Source organism: Callithrix jacchus, chromosome 7, assembly GCF_049354715.1.
Source record: "Callithrix jacchus isolate 240 chromosome 7, calJac240_pri, whole genome shotgun sequence".
NCBI classification, from domain to species: Eukaryota; Metazoa; Chordata; class Mammalia; order Primates; family Cebidae; genus Callithrix; species Callithrix jacchus.
This window is the reverse complement of record NC_133508.1, coordinates 58,359,388-58,380,163: the sequence shown is the minus strand read 5'-3', so window position 1 is coordinate 58,380,163 and position 20,776 is coordinate 58,359,388. Positions and strand designations below refer to the sequence as shown.

General features: G+C 54.0%; 1 protein-coding gene across 10 annotated transcripts in view; it reads right to left on the bottom strand.

Moving 5' to 3' along the window:
* Positions 1 to 14,527: 14,527 nt before the first annotated feature.
* The window catches only part of ALPL (alkaline phosphatase, biomineralization associated), a 72,158-nt gene continuing 65,909 nt past the window's right edge, over positions 14,528 to 20,776 (bottom strand). For 7 of the 10 annotated variants that reach the window (XM_054258405.2, XM_035306655.2, XM_009000520.5 and 4 more), the window contains 4 exon segments: positions 19,321 to 19,455; positions 16,870 to 17,061; positions 16,229 to 16,348; positions 14,528 to 15,543 (listed from right to left, as the gene is read on the bottom strand). In XM_054258405.2, coding sequence (XP_054114380.1) covers positions 15,278 to 15,543; positions 16,229 to 16,348; positions 16,870 to 17,061; positions 19,321 to 19,455 — 713 coding nt within the window. In that variant the 3' untranslated portion in view covers positions 14,528 to 15,277. 10 annotated transcript variants of the gene reach the window in all.

Genomic DNA, 20,776 nt, shown 5'->3' with positions numbered 1-20,776 from the left:
AGGAAGTCCTCTGGGCCGGGTTTCACCCCACCGCACTACTCCAAGCTCCGAGGTGGGGTCAGGGGAGGCTGGCGACGGATCAGGCCTCTGGGATCAAAGTGTCCAGTGCTGTTTCTCTTGTGCCCGCGCCAGCTCTGTGCTCGCCCTGGGCTCTGAGGTGGGAGGGCGAGCCAGGACACTGACCCGAGGCTAGAATTAGGACTTGGGCGGGGGTACCAGGCTCCGGGAAGCGCTGGACTCTGCTTAGAAATTACTCTGGTGGTGGAAACAGCAGCCAGGGGATTCCTCCACATGCAGGAGGGAAGAGGCCTCCAGTGGAGGGACTTGGGTGCCTGGAAAACTCGACCTCCCCCATCTGCCCTGCCTCACAGCAGGGGCCTCCTGTCTCTCCGAGTCTCAGTTTCCTCACCTGGGAATGAGGACAAGGCCCCTACCTATTGCTCTGAAGAGGCCATCTTGGCCTTAAGGTACCTGGGGTGGCTGCTGGCACAGAACCCATGCCCAATATGAGGGGGTCCTCCCCTGCCCCCCAGCTAGGGTCCCTGGACATCCATAGCCAACCTTGGGGCAACTTTGCCAAGGAGATGAGCACAGGCCTAAGCCGGCCCTGTGCCAGGGGGCTAGGAGCTGGATGTTCTCTGCTGCCCAGGCCACAGGGGGTGCTCAGCCAGGGACCCTGGAATGTGGAGGTCCCTCCCTTCTTCCCTGCTCCCGCCCCGCAAAGGGGGATGGAGCCTCCTGAAATAACCAGATCTGGTTAGCGAGGCTAATTTTAAAAGCCACCCTGGCTGCCCCATAGGCCCTTCTGGGAAGCCATGAATGTCCCTGTGTCTGCCCCTGGGAGGCAGGGCCAGGGGAGAGCTCAGGGGCTGGGGCCGGCCTCCGAATGGACTCCCGCCCCTGCCTCCTAGGACTGGCCCGTTTGGGGCCCAGTGTTGTGGCTCAGGGACCCCATCTCTCCTCTGTCCCGATTCACTCAGGCAAATCCCAGTGGGCTTTCAGGACCCTCCACCCCCTTTACCCGTCTCCCAAAGCAGCTCTGGGCAGGGGCCCCGAAGCTCTCTGTCTCCCTCTTAGCTGTCTCCCCCTCTGTCTCCAGTGCTCAGTCTCTGTGTCCCTTTATCTCTGTGTCTCTGCCTCTCTTGTCTCTAACACTCATGGTCCCTCTGCAGCTGTGGTTCTGTCCCTCTCTCTCTCTGGACCCATCACACAGGAGGCGGGGCACAGCGTTCCAAATGGTCCATAGGCTGGGCTCTGTGCACCGGGTGGTGGGCAGCTGTGTCCACCCAGGAGCTGGGGGTTCAGATGCGGGCCAGTGAGTGAGGGAAGCAGTCCTGGGGACCAATGGGAGCTATAACTGGGCAGTCAGGAGCCAAGTTCAGACGCGACCTGCGCCATCTGGCCAGGCCCACTTCCAGCAGAAGGAAAGAGCTCCAGGTCTAGGGTTGCCAGATTTAGCAAATAGAAACCCACGGTGCCCAGTTAAATTTGAATTTCAGATAAACAAGGAATAATTTTTAGTTTAAGTATACCTTGTGCGATATTTGGGGCATACTTATACTAAAAAATTATTCTGTTTGTCTCAGATTCAAATTTAGCTGAGCAGCCTGTATTTTATCTGGCAACCCTCTCCAGGGAGGCGCTCAGAGTGAGGGGAGAGGTTTCTCAGGAAAGGCAAGTTGCATTTCTCAGGTCTGATGGTGGTGTCACAACCATGTCCTGGGGAAATCCCAGTCTGATGAGGGAGGCACAGCTCCAGCCCACAACGAGTTGGTTTGGGAACAGTCCTTGGGAACGTGGTGAGGAGACACATGACACACAAAGTCTTCTCAGCAGAACCAGAGGCAGCAGAAGGAAGGCTCTGTGTGTGCAGGAATGGCTGGGCCCAGGGCCTTGCACACAGTAAGCGCTTCATAAATACTTGCTGAGTGAATGAGGAATCCTCCCAACCCATCTCCATGGGGCGGGGAATGGAGGGGGATGTGTGGCCAGCAGGGGGCTCTAGCACCCTACTGCCCAAGCTCCTAGGAAGCAAGTGTATGCCACTCCCAACCCAGGGACTCCCCAATATGAGCTGCAAAGGGGATGGGAGGGGGCAGAGTGGGTGAAGAGGGGAGGTCAGCTTTTCCCCTATTTTGGCCTCTCCCCAAGCCCCAATCCTATGTGGGAGTTCAGCCCTGGGCAAGGGTGCAGGTGGCAGTAGGGACCAGGGCAGGTAATCTACCTTCTGGCATTTGGGGGATGGCTGGAATGAAGGTGGTGTTGGGGGGCAGGCCAGAGAGGCACTGCTCAGTGGGGGATGAGCCAAGGGACCCCTGGAACCTGGGAACTGAGGGATCCTTGTTTCTGGGGAGGTGAGACTTGGGCCTTTATCTGTGGCCCATTAATCTCAGGGGTCTCCCTGGAGTGGGGGCAACTAGGGTGAGACCTGTGGCCCTTTCAGGCCTCCCCAGGGGCAGAGTTTCTTAAACAGCCTTTGTATTCATTCTGTCTTTCGTTCACTTGCTAATAGGCTCACTTACTCATCCTCGCCATTCACTGAGATGACCCCCCAGCGCCCCTCGAACTGCACTCCCTGCTCCAGATCTCTGTGCAGCTTGTCCAGTCCCAGCAGGAACATACCACCGGCTCCTGGCGTGATGCTGGGCAAGTCACTGACCCTTCGGAGCCTCGGTTTCCCCATCCCTAATGGGGCTAGCCCTAGCAGCTCCCTGGCAGGGTCCCTGTGAGAATGCATGAGATGATGCCTTCCTCCAGGGAGCGCTTCCAAGGGGAGCCATGGCTGCTGCTGGCACCTCTATTATTATTAATCATTTCAAGGCCCCCATGGGTTGGGCAGGGAGCAGCTGCCTGGCTCCAGGTACAGGTCGCACTGTGGCCATTCTGGGAACCACCCGCCTTCCTCTTGCGCTGTCAATCATCTCAGTCCCCGGCCTTCCTTTTCAAGGGGTGTCAGTGCCTTGGCTTCTGGATGCAGCATGAAAGCCTCCAGAGAAAAGTGAGGGGCGGGGTGGAGCCTCAAGCCCTGCCCCCTCTTCACCTGCAGTGTGAATTCCGGGCCTTGGTTTCCCCAATCACACAGCTGGGGGCTGGGCCGGGCAGCCTGCCAGACCCCGGAAGGGGCCTCTCCTTGTGTCATCCCGTTAGAAACGGTTTAGCTCCAAGCGAGCCTATAATCACATCTACCGGGGAGGAACTAACACAGCGTTTCTTTAAATTGGGCTCTAATTGCGGCTTTTAGTGGAGTCACATGTGCCCCATGCCTCTACCGGTCTGAATCAGGGCGGCTGTCCCGGCCTGCCCTGCCAGGTCCGGGAATCCCCCAGGATTGCTGTGGCTCCCACTGAGCCAGCGGTGGAGGAGGCTGGGGCTGCTCTTTCTCAGGGGCCTGCCGTGTGCAGTGCCCTGTGCTGGGCACTTCCGTCCGGGGGACTCCGTGTCATTTCACCACTGCTCTGGAGATCAGGCTCTACTGAGACCTGCCTCTGTTCTATTTGTCCAGAAGTGGGAGCCAGGCCTGGAGAGTGGGGTGTTGGCAGGCGAGGCCAGAGGCAGTACCCCTCCTTGGGGGTGTGGTAGGGGAGCCTGCGGTTTCCCTGTTTGTTCTGGAGATCCCAGCCGCTTCCCGAGGAGACAGCTGGCGGTTCCCAGGCCACAGCCCCTCAGGCGGGGCCAGACCACAGCTGACCAGCCTGGGAGCACTGCCCGCCAGCCACCCGGGCTCCACCAGGCCCTGGCGCTGGGTGGTCTGGGCAGGGGCCAGGGGGGCCTTGGTCCTGGCCACAGGGAAGGAATCATGACCAGAGCCAGGCGTGGGGCTGCCCTGACGGGAACATAGAGGGGTCCTGAAGGCCAGGGCAGGGCTGGACCAGGGGCAGAGGCAGGCGTGGGCAAACCATGCCTTGGGGGACACCCAGGAGGGAAGACTGTAGGCCCCAGTTCCAACTGTGGGCCTCAAGAGAGACACTCACCCCTTCAGGAATGTCCCAGTTGGAAGGATTCAACCTAGCCATTGAGTTGTCTCAGATAGGAGTCCACCTTAGAGGCGGGCAGAAGAGTCAGGGTTGGCAGCCAGAAGACCTAGACCCCAGCCCTGCCTTCCTTCAGACCTCAGTTTCCCAATCTGTACAATGGGCAGGGACAGGACTTTGCGCTTGACATGGGCTCTTCCAGCTGACCAGGCTGTGGATGGGAGGCGAGCAGCCCAGGCTGGGAGGATCTCAGTCATTCTCAAATTCCTTCTCAGGGACTTGTCTTATTATTTATTATTTATTTTTGAGACAGCGTCTCGCTCTGTTGCTGAGGCCGGCGTGCAATGGCACGATCATAGCTCACTACAGCCTTCAACTCCTGGGCTCAAACAATCTTCCCATCTCACTACCACACCTGGGACTGCAGGCAGGCACCACCACACCCAGCCGATTTCTCATTTTTAACTTTTTGTAGAAACGGGACCTCACTTTGTTGCTGAGGCTGGTCACTCCTGGGCTCGAGTGATCCTCCTGCCTCAGCCTCCCAAGGTTCTGAGATTATAGGCATGAGCCACCGTATCTGGCCTGACCAATAGGATTTTGATTAGGATTGCATTCACTTTTTATTTTGTGATTTTTTTTTTCCCCTCAGAGGCTTCTCCTTGCCCCACCTGTGAGTCCTGCAGCACCCCCCTTTACCTTAGACGAAGCCTCTCTGTTTCCAGCTGTCCCAGGTGAACGCCCACTGCAGTGGAAAGAGCCCCTATGGGTTTTGGAGTCAACAGACCCCAGTTTAAATCCTGACCACTGGCTCTCTGTGACCTTGGGCAAGTCACTTGCTCCCTGCAGCCCATAACTATAAATACCATCCTGACCCTAGACTTTCTATTTCCTCCCTCGAACTCCAGACTCTTCCTCCTACCTACCCAGCTTCTCCACTCCAAGATCCAATGGGCACCACCATCCCAATAAGATTCACCTCTCTATTTCCTCCCCACATCTGGTTCCCCATATCTGTAAACGGCACCTCCGTCAACCCAGGTTCCCAGCCGCGATTCCCCTGTTCCCTCCCCTCCTGACCTGCAGTCCGCCAGGGAGCAGGCGCCCTGCTGGCTCTCCCTCCCAACATGTCTGGGATTCAGCTCCTTCCCACCGCTACCACACTTAGCCTGGTCCAAGCCACCACCACCTCCAACCCAGACACAGAAGGCTCCAGGCTGCGCTCTGGCATCAGCTCCTGGAGCTCCCAGGCCTCCTCTGCTCCACAACCGCTTGAGTGATCAAAGCACAAGCCAGTCACTTGTCTCCCCTGCTTCTAACCCTCCAGTGGCTTCCCCTCTGGGACCAGAAGAAAATGCCAGCTCCTTTCACGCTCCCTTCATTATGCAGCCTCTGTCCCATTCACTGACTCCGTTTCTCTGGGATGCAGCCACATCACCTTATTTCTGTCTCTCATTTCTGCCCCAGGTTGCACTTGATCTAGTGCCTGCCTGGAGCACTCGTTCCTCCAGGTCTTTGCAAGACATTGTCCGAGCAAATGTCACTTCCTCAGACAGGTCTTCCCTGGCCACCACCTGGAGAGTTGCCCCAGTCACTCTCTGGCTCTTGGTTTCCTATCTGTAAAATGGGGCTGGCACTGGTGTTGTTAAGAGGGTGGGAAGAGGCTGTCGGGGTTGAAGGCTGAAATACCAGAGTGAGGCAGGCACTGGGTACCTGCAAGTCCCTCCTCACAGGCCAGACCCAGGGTCAGAAGGCTGTGCGAACCCTTTGCTGGTGATGGAAGCTGGACTCCTCTGGCCATTTCACTGTGCGGCAGCAACTTGGTGTCTGACACTTGCTGGGCCGCCTTCCTCCCTGGACTGTAGAAGCCCATTCCAGGCTGAGCTTTGTCTGGGAAACTGTGGAAAGAGGCCTGTGCCCCAGGAGACTCTTCAACAGCAGAGGGCTCTGAGCACAAAGAGCCCATCTGGCACCAAAACTCTCCCTGAGGCCAGGTGTCATGATGGTACCTGTCATATCCTGAGTAGCAGCTGCTACTCAGGCCTTGGCCCCGGGCACCAGCAGGCAAAGAGGGCCAATGATCACGTCTCAAAGCCCTCCAGACCCTGCCCCAGGCCACTCCTCTCACCCTGACCCAGCTCACTGCCCCTTCACTGCCATTTTTCCCCAAGCAGGTAATCTGAGTGGGCTGGAGGCGAGTGACAGGCCCGCAGGCAGTGTGGTCAAGCCTGGGCTGACTTGGGGACCCAGAAGCTCTGGAGCTACCCCCTGCCATGGGTGGATGGAGGCTGCTGGGCACTCCCCACAGGTCAAGGGCACAGCCATGGGTGCCCCATTTACAGGCCAGGAGGACAGGATTCCCAGCCACTGAACTCCCACCTCCCACCGCCACCCCCACCACCTCATACCCTGCAGTTAGATTCCTAAGTCCTCCTCTTTGTGACTCCTCCTCACCCACAGCCACCGAGCCCTCCCTGCACCCTGCCCGCCCCCACCACAGCACGTGGGAGGCTGCGGCTTCAAGATCAAGGAGTCCACAGATGAGGGCGCTGGACTTCAGCCAGTGGATGGCAGTGACCAGCCAGGCCCCGACCCTAGGAGCAGAAAATCGGCACGTGATGACACCCCAAGACGCCAGGCCCTCCTCTCCCACTGCAGTCCCAGAGCAGGAAACTTAGACTTTAGGAGGAGAACGTGACTCGGTGCAGCTGGCAACTGGGAGAGCTTGGCCTGAAGTCCAGCCCTGCCTGACGCCAGAGCAAGCAGCAGGGTGATTAAAATCCTGTACTCGGGAGCCACGTTGCGTGGCTGGAGTCCTGGCTCCAGCCCTTGTTAGGGTGTTACTTCCAATAAGTTAAGTCATTTCTGCTTCTGTTTCTTCATCTGTAAAATGGGGATAATCACAGTCCCTGCTCTCCTGGATGGTTGGGGGGAGGATGAATTCATGTGTGCTGTGAGCCACGTAGGAACAGCGCCTGGTCGGCGCGGAACACCATAGCAATGTCCGCTATTGTGCCCACGGCTATGTTCCCACCACCTCAGTGAGTCTAAGCCTCTGTTCCAGCGGGAAGGAGGGAGAGGCGATACTGGAGGACCGGTTCCAGCCTGTCTCCTGCTTGGCAGGGGGGCCACGTGTGCCCACCCCATCTCAAGGGTCACACAGACTGCTGAGAAGCCAGAAAAGAGCCTGGCGCTGTGATTAAGACAGAGTCCCCGGGAGGCTCAGAGGAAGCCACACAGGAACTCGGGAGCCCAAATCCTCTTCTGAGAACTTAATCCCCATCCCCCTTCTCCCAATATGGGCTGGGGCTGGATCCCAGTGGGAGGTCTTTGGTTCGGCCATGGGGTTGCATGCTGTCTCATCACCCCCCATGGTCACTTCTGGGCTTCTGGGGGGCTCAGGGAGCCCACAGTTCTGTGGCTCATGGGGCTGAGGTTGTTTTCCTTGGAGAGATTAGAGCCCCAGAGACAAGGAGAAGAACATGAGCTGGGAGTCAAGGAGACCTGGGTTCGACATGCAGCTGCCACCTACAAGCCATGGGCCCCGGAGCAGGTCACTATGTCCTGCCAAGCCTCGACTTTCCTATCTGTAAAATGGAGGGTGAACACTTCAGAGGACAGGGGGATATGGAACATGTACCCTCAAGGCGACAACTTCACTGCCAGGTCTCAGCACTCAGTAGGATATGTGGCACACAGTAGGCACCTTCCTGCCTCCTGCTCTGCATCCCAGAGTGTCTGGTTTGCTGACAATCCTTCCATTCACTTGCTGGGCTGGCTTCCTTCTTGATAAACAGGAGCTGGGATTCACAGGGCCACATGTGGGGCTTGTCCCTCCCCTCTCCATTTCCACATCTCCAGTTTCTCAGGCCCGGTCTATTACAGCAGTCTCTGGGCAGGTCTCCCAGCCTCCAGTTTCTCTACTTGAAGTACCCTTGAAACTGATAGCCAGGATGATCTATCTGTCTATCTATCTATCTATCTATCTATCTATCTATCTATCTATCTATCATCTATTTATTTATTTGAGACAGAATCTCCCTCTGTCACCCAGGCTGGAGTGCAGTGTCATGATCTCAGCTCACTGCAACTTCTGCCTCCTGGGTTCAAGCGATTCTCCTGCCTCAGCCTCCCATACCTAACTAATTTTTGTATAGAGATGGAGTTTCACCATGTTGGCCAGGCTGGTCTTGAACTCCTGACCTCAGGTGATCTATCCACCTGTCTCAGCCTTCCAAAGTGCTGGGTTTACAGGCATGAGCCACTGTGCCCAGGCCAGGATGATCTTTTAAAAACAATGATCACTTCCTAGCTCCAGAGCCTGCCATGTCTCCCCAGCGTCTTCACCGTCAATCCCCAGCTTCTCCAAATGGCGTTTGAGGCCCTTCTGCCATTCTCTCCCCACAGTGTTTCCCTCTGAATTCTCCTTGGTATCCTCGTGCCCTGGGTCCTCCTTCCCTTGTTAAGCCTCAGCTCACTCACTGCCCTCTGGGCCCTGTGCACCCGCCCCCACTGTGTTCCCTTCCTGTCCCCACAGCTCCTGGCTTCCCTGCACACTGGGTGGTCTCTGTAGGTCTCTGTTTTGAGATGTGAACTTGAGGACAGCCTTGGACTTGTCTACTGTCTGTTCGCTGGGCAAGACTGTGGCATGGGGCATAGTACTTAATGAGGCAGGGGCTGCAGGCTTTCTCCACCACAACCAGACAGGTACTGACACACATCCAAAGGCCCAGTGTCAGAATACAGGGCATGCTGGGAGCCATGGCACTCAGAAGAGCTCACTCCCCTGACAGGCTTGTCGCTCAGCTCAAACTGACCGTTGCCCTACAGACATGTGGGGTCCACTGCTAGCTGGATCTCCCTTTAAAAAAAAAAAAGCCAGAAACCCAGATTTTATAGAGAATTTCCCAATTTCTTTTTCTTTTTTCTTTCTTTTTATTTTTTGAAACAGAGTTACACTCTGTCACCCAGGCTAGAGTACAGTGGCATGATCTTGGCTCACTGCAACCTCTGCCTCCTGGGCTCAAGCGATCCTCCTACCTCAGTCTCCTGAGTAGCTGAGACTACAGGCTTGCACCATCAGGCCCAGCCAATTGTTTATTTTTGAGTAGAGACAGGGTCTCACTATATTGCCCAGGCTGGTCTCCAACTCCTAGGCTCAAGCGATCCACCTGCTTGGGCCTCCCAAAGTGCTGGGATTACAGGTGTGAGCCACTGTGCCTGGCCCCAGTGTTTGAAAGCACAATGCCGTACTCAGTGATGACAGGGGAGTGGGTGGGTTGGAGGATGTCTCCCGCCTGAGCCGAGTTGACCATCCCAGCCTCCCACACCTCTTCCTTCCTACAGAACAGAGGTGTTCAACTAATGTGGGGGTGATTTTGCCCCCAGGATGAGAACCTTCCAGGTTGGTGTTCGGCGGAACGGCTGCCCAAGTGAACACTGCATTTCCTAGCCTTCCTTACATCTGGGAGGGATCATAGGACCCGTTCTTGCCAATGCACTAAGGGTGAAAGTGATGTGTGTCACTTCCAGGATGAGGTGGTTAAAAAGCAGGCATTGACCCTGTAATCCCAGCACTTTGGGAGGCCAAGGCAGGCGGATCACAAGGTCAGGAGATCGAGACCATCCTGGCCAACATGGTGAAACGCATCTCTACTAAAAATACAAAAAATAAGCTGGGAGTGGTGGCAGGCACCTGTAATCTCTGCTACTCTGGAGGTGGAGGCAGGGAATTGCTTGAACCTGGGAGGCGGAGGTTGCAGTGAGTTGAGACTGTGCCACTGCACTCCAGCCGAGGTGACAGAGCGAGACTCCATCTCAAAAAAAAAAAAAAAGCAGGTGTGGTTCCCACCATCAAGGTGCTAGTCAGATGGAAAGGACATCCAGAACTTATAGGAGGTGGCAGAGCCATCCCTGGAAAGAGCCTGGGTCCCAGCCACCAGGGCAGGGCACTACCTGATATTGGGGGTAGAAGTACATCCTCGGGCATCAAGTTATGGAGCCTTCTGAATTTACCTTTAACAGAAGGCAGAGTTATCGCAGTGAATACAAGAGGGTGTGTGGGCTTATCTTTGTTCTTCCTCCTGGAGAAGGCATCTAAGGGCAGCGGAAACCTCTGTGCTGGGGGTCTGGACTGTCATTCTTAGTGCCTAGGGCCATGGCCACGGACCGTAGTCGTGAATGGAACTCAGACCTATGCCTGAACCCCTGGCTCCAATTAGGACTCAGAGCCCACAACAGTTAAAATATTAGGTGACGAGTGACCCAGGGCCCAGTCTGAGTGAGGGAGGCTTGAAGAGACTCTGAAGCCTTGGGTGCCTGAACATCTCAATGCCTGCTTCTCAAAGGACACATCATCTCACAACCAGAGTGTGGGCAGGAAGAGTTCCTGGCTCCTAATGGGGTCCCAAGTCTTCACTACATGCTAGGCACCCCTAGGCACAGGGTGTCAGAGAAGTTGAATCCCTTGAAGTTCACAGAACTGAGAAAATGATGGAGCAGAGATGTGGACCCGCATCTATCTGACTCACAGCCCGTGCTCTCTCCCATTGGTGTATCCCAAAGTTCAACAGAAGCTGTTGGTTTGTGTCCTTTGAGCAATTGATGCTCCAGCACCAGGCCTGGGGGCTTTCTCTCAGCCCTTCATGGGGAAGGTCAGAAGTGCCAGTATTAATCTCCCCAGAAGCAGCCCTCGGCCAATGAGAGATGAGAGTTGAAGAGTAAATACCCCAGCTCCCTCGCCCTTGGGTGAGATGTCTCTGAAGTGTCACTCCTACACTGTCTCCCAGAGAGGTCCTTCGTGGGATTGAGTCCTGGCTAGCCTCAGTGGCAACCTGTTTAAAAACACACCTTTCTCAACGTCCTTCCCTTTCCTCTCTTGCTTCCTCATTCCCCGATTGGTGCTGCTTTCTGGGTTCTTTTTTTTTTTTTTGAGACGGAGTTTTGCTCTTGTTACCCAGGCTGGAGTGCAATGCGTGATCTCAGCTCACCACAACTTCCGCCTCCTGGGTTCAGGCAATTCTCCTGCCTCAGCCTCCCGAGTAGCTGGGACTACAGGCACGCGCCACCATGCCCAGCTAATTTTTGTATTTTTAGTAGAGACAGGGTTTCACCATGTTGACCAGGATGGTCTCGATCTCTTGACCTCGTGATCCACCCGCCTCGGACTCCCAAAGTGCTGGGATTATAGGCATGAGCCACTGCGCGAGGCCCCTGAGTTCTTCTTATAAACAAACTACTTGTGCTGATTCCTGTCTCAGATTCTGCTCATGGAAACCCAACAAGAGATAACAAAGTATAGTTTGTCAGACAACCCGTAGGGGAAAACATTCACAATCTATACAGCCAACAAAGGGCTAACATACAGAATCTACAAGGAACTCAATCAAATTAGCAATAAAAAACCAATCTCGTCAAAAAGTAGGCTAAGGACATAAATTGATAATTCTCAAAAGAAGATGTATAAATGGCCAACAGACATGAAAAAAATGCTCAACATCACTAATGATCAGGGAAATGCAAATCAAAACCACAGTGTGATACCCCTTATTTCTCCATAATCAAAAAATTAGAGATGTCAGCAGGGATGCGGTAAAAAGAGAACACGTCCACACTGCTGGTGGGAATGTCAACTAGTAAAACCACCATGGAACACAATGTGGGCGATTCCTTAATGAACTAAAAGCGGAACTACCATTTGATCCAGCAATTCCACTACCGGGTATTTACCCAGAGGAAAAGAAGTCAGTAGTCAAAAAAGACACCTGCACATGCGTGTTTATAGCAGCACAGGTCACAACTGCAAAAATATGGGACCAGCCCAAATCTCCATCAATCAACAAGTGGATAAACTATGGGGTATATGTGTGTGTATACACCACGGGAAGCACAGCTGGGATAAAAGATGAAAGTACAGGCCAGGCACAAAGGTCCTGTAGTTTCATCTTTTATCCCAAAAGTGTACATATGTATACATATATATATATGTACTCAGCCATAAAAAGGAATGAATTAGGACATTTGCAGCAATGGGATTGGGGACTATTATTCTAAATGAAGTAACTCAGGAATGGAAAATCAAACATCGTACGTTCACACTCATAAGTGGGAGCTAAGCTACGGGGATGCAAAGGCATAAGAATGACACAGTGGACTTTGGGGACTCTGGGGAAAGGGTGGAAAGGGGATGAGGGATAAAAGGTTACAAACTGGATTCAGTAATACTGCCCAGGTGATGGATGCACCCAAATCTCACAAATCACCATTGAAGAACTTACTAAGGTAACCAAATACCACGTATTCCCCCAAAACCCATGAAAATAAAAACAAAACAAAGTATGGTTTGCACACCCCGGAGACATGTAAATTGACTTCAAGTGGTACCGGGAACATTTAAAAATCAACTGCTTCGATGTGAATTTCAAGGAGCCCTTGGGAAGTAATAGTATGAATATGGCAACAATTGTGAAGATGGCATGAAAATAACAGCTGGAAAACACTGCCTTGTACAGTTCAAGAGGAGGTCTCCTCTTGGTCCTGGCCAGAGTGTATGCATATAGTTTATTTTTCTATGTATTACTATTTTTTGAGGCAGGGTCTCACTGTGTTGCCCAGGCCGGAGTGCAGTGGCACGATCTCAACTTATTGTGACCCCTGCCTCCCAGGCTCAAGCGATCCTCCCACCGGCCCCTGAAGTAGCTGGGACTATAGGTGTCTGCCACCAAGCCCCCACCCCCCCAGTTATTGTATTTTTTATAAAGATGGATTTCACCATATCGCCCAAGCTGGTCTCAAAGCCTTGGACTCAAGGGATCCTCCAGCCTCAGCCTGCAAAAGTGTTGGGATTATAGCCACCACTCCTGGCAGTTTATTTCCTTTTTAAATAGAGACAAGGTTTCACTCCTTCACCCAGCCTGGAGTGCGGTAGCATGGTCGTAGCTCACTGCAGCCTCTGACTCCTGGGCTCTAATGATCTTCCCGCTTCAGCCTCCCAAGTAGCTAGGACTACAGGCCTGTTGTCACCATGCCTGGCTATTTTTTTTTATTTTTTGTAGAGACAGGGTCTTGCTATGTTGCCCAGCTTGGTCTTGAACTCCTGCCCTCAAGCGATCCTCCCACTTTATCCTTTCAAAGTGCTGGGATTACAGGTACGCACCATTGTGCCTGGCCTGTACTTTCATCTTTTATCCCAGCATCAGCTTGTCTGTGCTTCCTTTTTTTGTCAGGACTGCTAGGAAGCTCAGAGGCAAATCTGCTTAGTTTGCATTTTCAATCCTGAAGGAAGGTCACTTCTGACATACGGTTTCTCATCTTCCTGAGTTTCTATTTAACTGGTGTTAAATAGAGTCATTAGCATTGTCAGCTTCAGGACCAGGTTGTAGGGAGGTTTGAAGTGTGTTATAACCAAATAAAGGATGGACTAAGTACAGGAGCTTTGGAATAAAATGTACCTGGATTGGAATCCCAGCTCCACTACCTGGGGAGGAGCTGGGAACCCTCGGTTCCTCATCGATACACGTTTATGATGCGGGCCTATTTCCTCATGAGGATTAAATGCAATGAATCCACATAAAGCATCAAGCACAGACTCCGCCTGTCGTAAATGATCAGGGTTGATCATGATTGTTATCCTTATTAAGGGAATTTTCATTTCAGTGAAGCAAAAGGAGCAAACTTGGACAAGTCTGTACGCCCACAGTGTCAGATGAAGCCCTGAGTTTAGTATCTAGGTATGAATATTAGAAATGGAAAGGTCACAGTTACTAAGCTAGGAGGATGCTCTGTGAGGGCAAGGAGCATGTCTGTCATGTTCACCACTAAATTCTTAAGGCCTAATACTGTGCCTAGCTTATATATATATATAAGCTATATAGTCAACAAATACTGACTATATTTGTAGAATGATTGAAATGGGCCAAGGTAGGTAGTGCTGTTTGTGGGTGCCATGCAGCCAGGCTGCCACTGGGCCCCTGAAGTCCTCCTTGCTGGGGTTTCTGGGTACACGGGCACTCCTCTTTAATCTTTTGTTTTTTTGAGACACAGTCTAGCTTCATCACCCGGGCTGGAGTGCAGTGGCGCGATCTCGGCTCACTGCAACCTCTGCCTCTCGAGTTTAAGCCATTCTCCTGCCTCAGCCTCTGGAGTATCTGGAACTGGAGGCGCATGAGCCACCACGCCTGGCTAATTTTTGTATTTTTAGTAGAGACGGGGCTTCACCGTGCTGGCCAGACTGATCTTGAACCGCTGACCTCAAATGATCCGCCTGTCTCGGCCTCCCAAAGTGCTGGGATTACAGGCGTGAGCCACTGCTCCCGGCCTCCTTAATCCTCACAGCAACCCAGAAGTGGGTTGTCTCCCATTTCACAGATAAGAAAGCTGCACAATGTAATGTGTCCAAAGTGGCAAGGTAGGGAGTGTGAAGCCCCCAGGACAGAGGCCCTTGCCCCCTTGCAACCCACCTGTACCCTGGGTCCTGAGGCCAGTTCTTCCCAGAGAAATTAGCTTCTTTCAGTCTTTTTCTCACTGACCACAAAGACTCAGCTCTGTCCTCAGAAATATTTGGAAAGTTTTATTTAAATGTTTTGTGTTTCCTTTCAACCACCACCAAAAAGAGAAAAAAAATTTTTTTTTTTGCTGTTCCAAACAGGAGAGTCACTTCAGAGAGGAGCTGGCATGCGTGTTCAGAGCCCAGGTCTGTGAGCCCTGCCAGGCTGCTCTTCCCAGCCTGGGGCACCCCGGGTAGGACGGCCACCCAGGCACCGGCTTTCTGGGACCCCAGTGGCCTTGGAGTGAGTGGGTGAACAAGGCGTTGTCCTAAGGAGAAAGACCTCATCTTCCCTGAAGGAGGGCTGGGCCTGGGGACAGGGACATGAGCATGGTAGGGCCCATGGGATTCCAGAGGGAAGGAGATGAGTGGGAGGGTCAGATCCGGAATGTTCCATGGAGGCTTCAGGGCCTCTGGGTCTGGAGAAATATGTTTGCTAGAAAAATAAGATGCTTCGAGAATTTCTGCAGTCTGTGCTCTCTGCCTGCCCCAAAAAAATCTACCCTGTTGGCCAAAGGGCAGTGGGGAGGGAGCAAAGGCTGGGGGCCAGCAGTGGGTCTGGCCCCTGGGGAAGATTCCAGAGGGGAGCAAGGTGGGCAGGCGGCAGACTTTGGTTTCCTGGGTCCCCTTTCTGGCAGTTGCAGAGGCCGAGGAGGCCCCCACCTCCCTGCCCCTTGAGGGGCAGGCTGCCGGGCAGTGGGCAGCACAGGGAGTAGGAAGTTGACATCTGTGATGGGCTCGCAGGTGCCCGGGCCCTGGGCCCTCAGAACAGGATGCTCAGGGGAAAGAGGGCCAGCGGGAGCAGCAGGGGCCCTGCAGCGAGGTTGCGTGCCGAGCTGGCAGGGGCACAGTGGTCGAGGTTGGCCCCGATGCAGGCCGCGTACGCCATCACGTGCGGGATGTAGTTCTGCTCGTGGACGCCGTGCAGCAGGTGCGCCATGGGGCCCTTGGAGAAGACTGCCACGTCCTCTCCGCCGTGGGTCTCGTGGCGCAGGGGTACAGCAGACTGTGCCTGGTAGTTGTTGTGAGCTGTGGGCCAGGAGAAACGCCTGCTGAGAGCCTGCCAGGGGCCTGGCACTGCGCACGCAGCTTCTCTGTCTCCCAGGCTGGCTTGAATGCTCCCATTTCATGGAACAGGAAAGGGAGGCTCAATGTGGGGAATCATGTTGCCTAAGGCCACAGGATTTAAACAGAGCCTGTTCTGACACGGGAGTCTGCAGAGAACGTTCACCTCGATTGGGCTGCTAGGATTAGGGAGAGTTGAGAAGGAGACCCTCTTACCATTGGCTGTGTCTTTAGACCCCCTGGAACCACTGGGAGTATCAAGAACAAATGATTGATATGGGATGGGATGAACTAACTGCAAAGAGTTATATACTGGAATATTATAGGGCCAGTAATAAGGCAGGTAAAATATTGAGCACCTATGTGTGCCAGGTACCATGCTAAGCTCATCAGACCCATTTAGTCCTTCAGACAACCTTAGAAGGTAGAACCCTCTTAGAGAGGAAACTGAAGCCGAGAAAGGTGAAGTCCCATGCCCAAAGTCACAGAGCTGCTAAATCCTAGAAGGTGATTCAAACGGAGGTTGTTCTGACTCAAGTCCCAGCCATTCTGAGACCCCTGACCTTGACCACAAGCTGACACCCTATTCCCAAGCCCATCCCCAAGGGGTGCCTTGTCTCCTCCCAGCCCTGGGTCCAGGAGGTCTCACCATAGTCCACCATGGAGACATTCTCTCGTTCACCACCCACCACCTTGTAGCCAGGCCCATTGCCATACAGGATGGCAGTGAAGGGCTTCTTGTCTGTGTCACTCAGCATGGGGGCCAGACCTGCACAGGGACAGGGTGTTCAGGAGTCATGTTGGAGCACAAGGAATACAGTCCCCATCCCCCAGATTGGGATCCTTGGTGGCTTGGCAACCCCTGGGATCTTCTTTGAAGGGCCCTGCAATGCCTCCATGAAGCCACCAACCCATCTTCTAAACCTTATTACTTGCAACTACCCATCCCCCCATTTTCATCATACCCATGTCCCTCCCATCCATCTGTCCCTCCATCCAGCCATCATCCAGTCAGCCACCCTCCCTCCCATTCATCTATCTACCCTCTTGCCCAGCCATGGCAAATGTGGTCATCCATCCACCCACCTGCCTGTCCGCCTGACCACAACTTAGCTCACTCCCCTGCCTCACCCTGCATTTTCTCACCATCCCCAGTAACTGTTCCTCCCACCCAGCTATCATCGAGTCCCCACCAGGCTCTGGGCTTGCTGGCTCTCCCACCCACTCCTGCTCCCAGGTGGGCAGACAGGAGATCTCCAGGAGTATCCACCCCAAAGAAGGCCCACTTACCAAAGATAGAGTTGCCACGGGGGGTGTATCCACCAAAGGTGAAGACGTGGGAGTGGTCCGCGGTGACCACAGTCAGAGTGTCTTCCAAGGAGGTCATGCTGCCTGCCCGCCCGATGGCCCGATCCATCTCCACTGCCTCGTGCAGGGCCTGCTTGGCTTTGCCTTCATGGTGCCCGTGGTCGATCCTGCCTCCTTGGGACACGGAGCAAAGGCCTTGGGTGAGGGAGGGGAGGAGGAAGACCTGCTCCCCAGCCCCATGACACTGCTGCCGGATTAACCTTTGCTAGCGAGGGAAGGACAGGAACCTTTGCCGGGCACCACTCTGTGACAGCACCATAGCCTAGGCATCTCATGCAGCCATTCAACCTGACAGAGGCCAGAGAGGGACAGCCCCAGGGCCAAAGGCACACATGTGGGGCTGCAAAGCCCAGATGTGGAATGAGATCCACCAGGCCGGGAAGCTGTGCTCCTCCCCGCCCCCACAGCACTGCCTCTCTAGCTGCTTGAGGGCGGCACTGAAGCCTTTGGGAGGTAGGGAAGGGGCACGCTGGAATCTCTACAACATGCCAGGCTCAACACGCCCATGTCTCTTCTCCCCTGAACAACAGTTCTTGGCAGAGAGGAATATGATAAGTCCAGTTTACAGATGGAGCAACTGAGGCCTAGGGTGAGGAAGCCCACGGTGGGATTTTCTGGGATGTCAATTTCAGATGTGACTCATCCTAACTCCATTTTTTCATCTCCACCTCGAATCAACCCCTCTAAAAAGAAAGCATGGGCCAGCCACGGTGGCTCACACCTGAAATCCCAGTACTTTGGGAGGCCAAGGTGGGCGGATCTCCTGATGTCAGGAGTTCAAGACCAGCCTGACCAATATGAAGAAATTCTATCTCTACTAAAAATACAAAATTAGCCCGGCATGGTGGCACATGCCTATAATCTCAGCTACTGGGGAGGCTAAGGCAGGAGAATCGCTTGAACCCAGGAGGCGAAGGTTGGTTGGCCGAGATAGCATCATTGCACTCCAGCCTGAGTAACAAGAGTAAAACTCCATCTCAAAAAAAAAAAAAAAAACAAGCATGGAGCTCCCAGAGGTGAGAGGTAGCAAAGTTCCCAATGTCTTAGCAGTGCCTGTGGCAGGTTCCACAAAGCCCTGCGGAAGCCTAAACCCCACCACCTCCGCCCCACCTCCCACCCCCGGGGGAGTGCAGCAGGGAGTGCAGCCAGGCCCCGGCTGGAGACTTGGCCCAGTGGCCAAGGGCTGTGTGACCTTAAAGGAATATCTCCCTTGCTAATGGGAGGGCACTGCCTGGGTGGACACTCCCAGCTCAGAGGGTCCTGGGCGCCAGGCAGCCCTCTGTTCCCAGCAGCCTGAGCCTGACGGCGGGCCTGGCCGGCTGGCAGGGCAAATGCTCCCTTTGTTGTGGCTCTGGGAGCAGCCGGCCTGGCCAGCCCATCCTGGCCTTGCTCACAAAGGGAACCATTCCCGGGGGAGCCCATGCTTGCCACCGTTGGTTTCTGGCTGGCTCCTCGGCGTCAGAGGCCTGTTCGAGGCCAGGCCGAGACCGCTGTGCTCAAGTGGGAACCCCGGAGTTTGGCAAGAAAACAGCCAAGCTGGGCTGGCGGACACTTGCCTCTGGAAGGCGGAGGTGCTGAGCATGTGTGTGCGGTGAGCATATGTGCAAATATGTTCACATGTATGCATGTGTGTATACATGTGGATCTCAGCAGGGCAACCCGAGGAACCACTGTGGGCAAGGGCTGTCAGCACTGGAAGATTCTGGAATCTCTATCACTTCGTTACACTTCCTATTGTTCCTGCCTTAGCTATTGTGTAGCCATAATAAGGCTAATAATAGAAACACAGGGTTTATTCTTTACTGGGTGCCGTTCCAAGTACTTTCTGTATATGAACACAATGGAGGCGAATCACCCTTTAGGAGAGAGAGAGACTATTTTTGGCTTCACGTAACAGAAGCGCACAGGTAAAGGTCACAGCACCAGCAGATGGCAGCGCCAGGCCAAAACTCAGGTTTGTCTGCCAGGCCACTGGCCAGTGCTGGGAGAGCCTGGGAATGTCAGCACACAGCGTGGGAAAGCTGGGGCATGCAGATTTGCCTTTCAGGGCAGTGAGGCTGAGGGGCTGCTTGTCCCTCCAGGGCCAGGTCTCCAAGAAAGACTACCAGAGGGAAGAAGCCCACCTCCTCTCCCAGGAAGCCTTCCTGGACTGGTGAGCCTGACTTGCATCTATCTTCATGCCCAAAGGAGAGCAGCTTGCTGGGCTGGGAGTGTCCACAGCAGCCCCAGTCTCCTTCCACAACCCATTCTCCCAAAGGGATCTCTCCCTTCACCCCAAAACCAATCAGTTCCCTTTAAGAGAGGGGACTTCTCTATCATGACACCAGGGCTGTGTTTCTGGCAGCCCCCTCTCAGCAGACCTGGAACCCCTACCTTCCACCAGCAAGAAGAAGCCTCTGGGGTTCTTCTGCAGGATCTGGATGGCCACTGTAACCATCTCAGAGAGCGATGGGTCCGTCACGTTGTTCCTGTTCAGCTCGTACTGCATGTCCCCCGGCTCGAAGAGACCTGAGGAGGACGTGGATGCTGAGAGGCGTGACCCTGCTAGGAGCACCCCAAGGAACCTGGGGTGTCTCAGGGAATGCAGGCTCCACACAGCCAACTTAGGGCTAGTGTATGGTGGCCGGGAGGATCTTTATCTGGGTGGTTCTTGTGGGTACAGAATTAGGCCCCCAATTTCTCTCTTTTTTCTTCGGAGACAGTCTCACTCTGTTAACAAGGCTGGAGTGCAGCGGTGCAATCTCAGCTCACTGCAACCTCCACCTCCCAGGTTCAAGTGATCCTCCTGCCTCAGCCTCCTGGGTAGCTGGGATTACAGACATGCACCACCACACCTGGCTAATTTTTTTGTATTTTAAATAGAGATGGGGTTTCACCATGTTGGTCAGGCTGGTCTTGAACTCCTGACCTCATGATCCATCTGACTCAGCCTCCCAAAGTACTGGGATTACAGGCGTGAGCCACTGCGCCTGGCCCCAATTCCTTTCATCTTCACTCCTACCAGTGTGGTGCGGAGGGATCGCCATGCCCATTTTACAGATGAGGAGCACTGAGGCCCAGAGGTGTTCCATAGCTAGCTATTGTCAGCTGAGAAGTGGTAGACCTGGGGTTCAAACCCATCAGTCAGTCTGCCTCCAGCCTGCAAACCCAGGACACAGTACTACGGCCCTAAGGCAGAGGGCCATAGGCTGGACTTGATGGTGCAGCTTGGGTGTGTGTACATTTACATGTTGGGTTTGAAGGGCACAGTGGCCTGTGCAGCAAAACAGCAGAAGGCTTGGAATCACCGTCCCTCCTGCTCAGTGGGCTCAGTTTTCTCACTTGTGACATAAGGAGAATGATCCATTCCTTGCCCATGGCACAAAGTACCATGTGTCCTATGTTGGTGCTTCTGGTTCTGGTGTTCTTCCAGAACACGCTGCTGTTCTGAGAGTGTGTAAAGAACCAAACGATAGCTACAATGCACACAGCGTTCACTTTGTATCACATGCTGTTCTAAGTGCTCTCTCTGGAAGCAGGCAAGAGCTAGCTTCCAAGATGGCGTCCTATAACCCCTGCCTCCTGGAATTCACGCGCTCATGTGGTCTCCTCCCATGCTAGCCTTTGTATGCAATAGAATGCCACTGAAATGACAGTATGTGATTTCCAAGACCAGGGCGTAAAATGTTGTAGCTTCTGTTTATGTACTCTGGGATCTCTTTGGGAAGCCAGCCACCATATTATGAGGGCACTCAAGCTGCTCTACAGAGAGCAGTGTGCCAAGGAACTGAGACCTCCTGCCAGCGGCCAAGACCAACTTACCAGCCATGTGAGTGAAGCATCCTTGAAG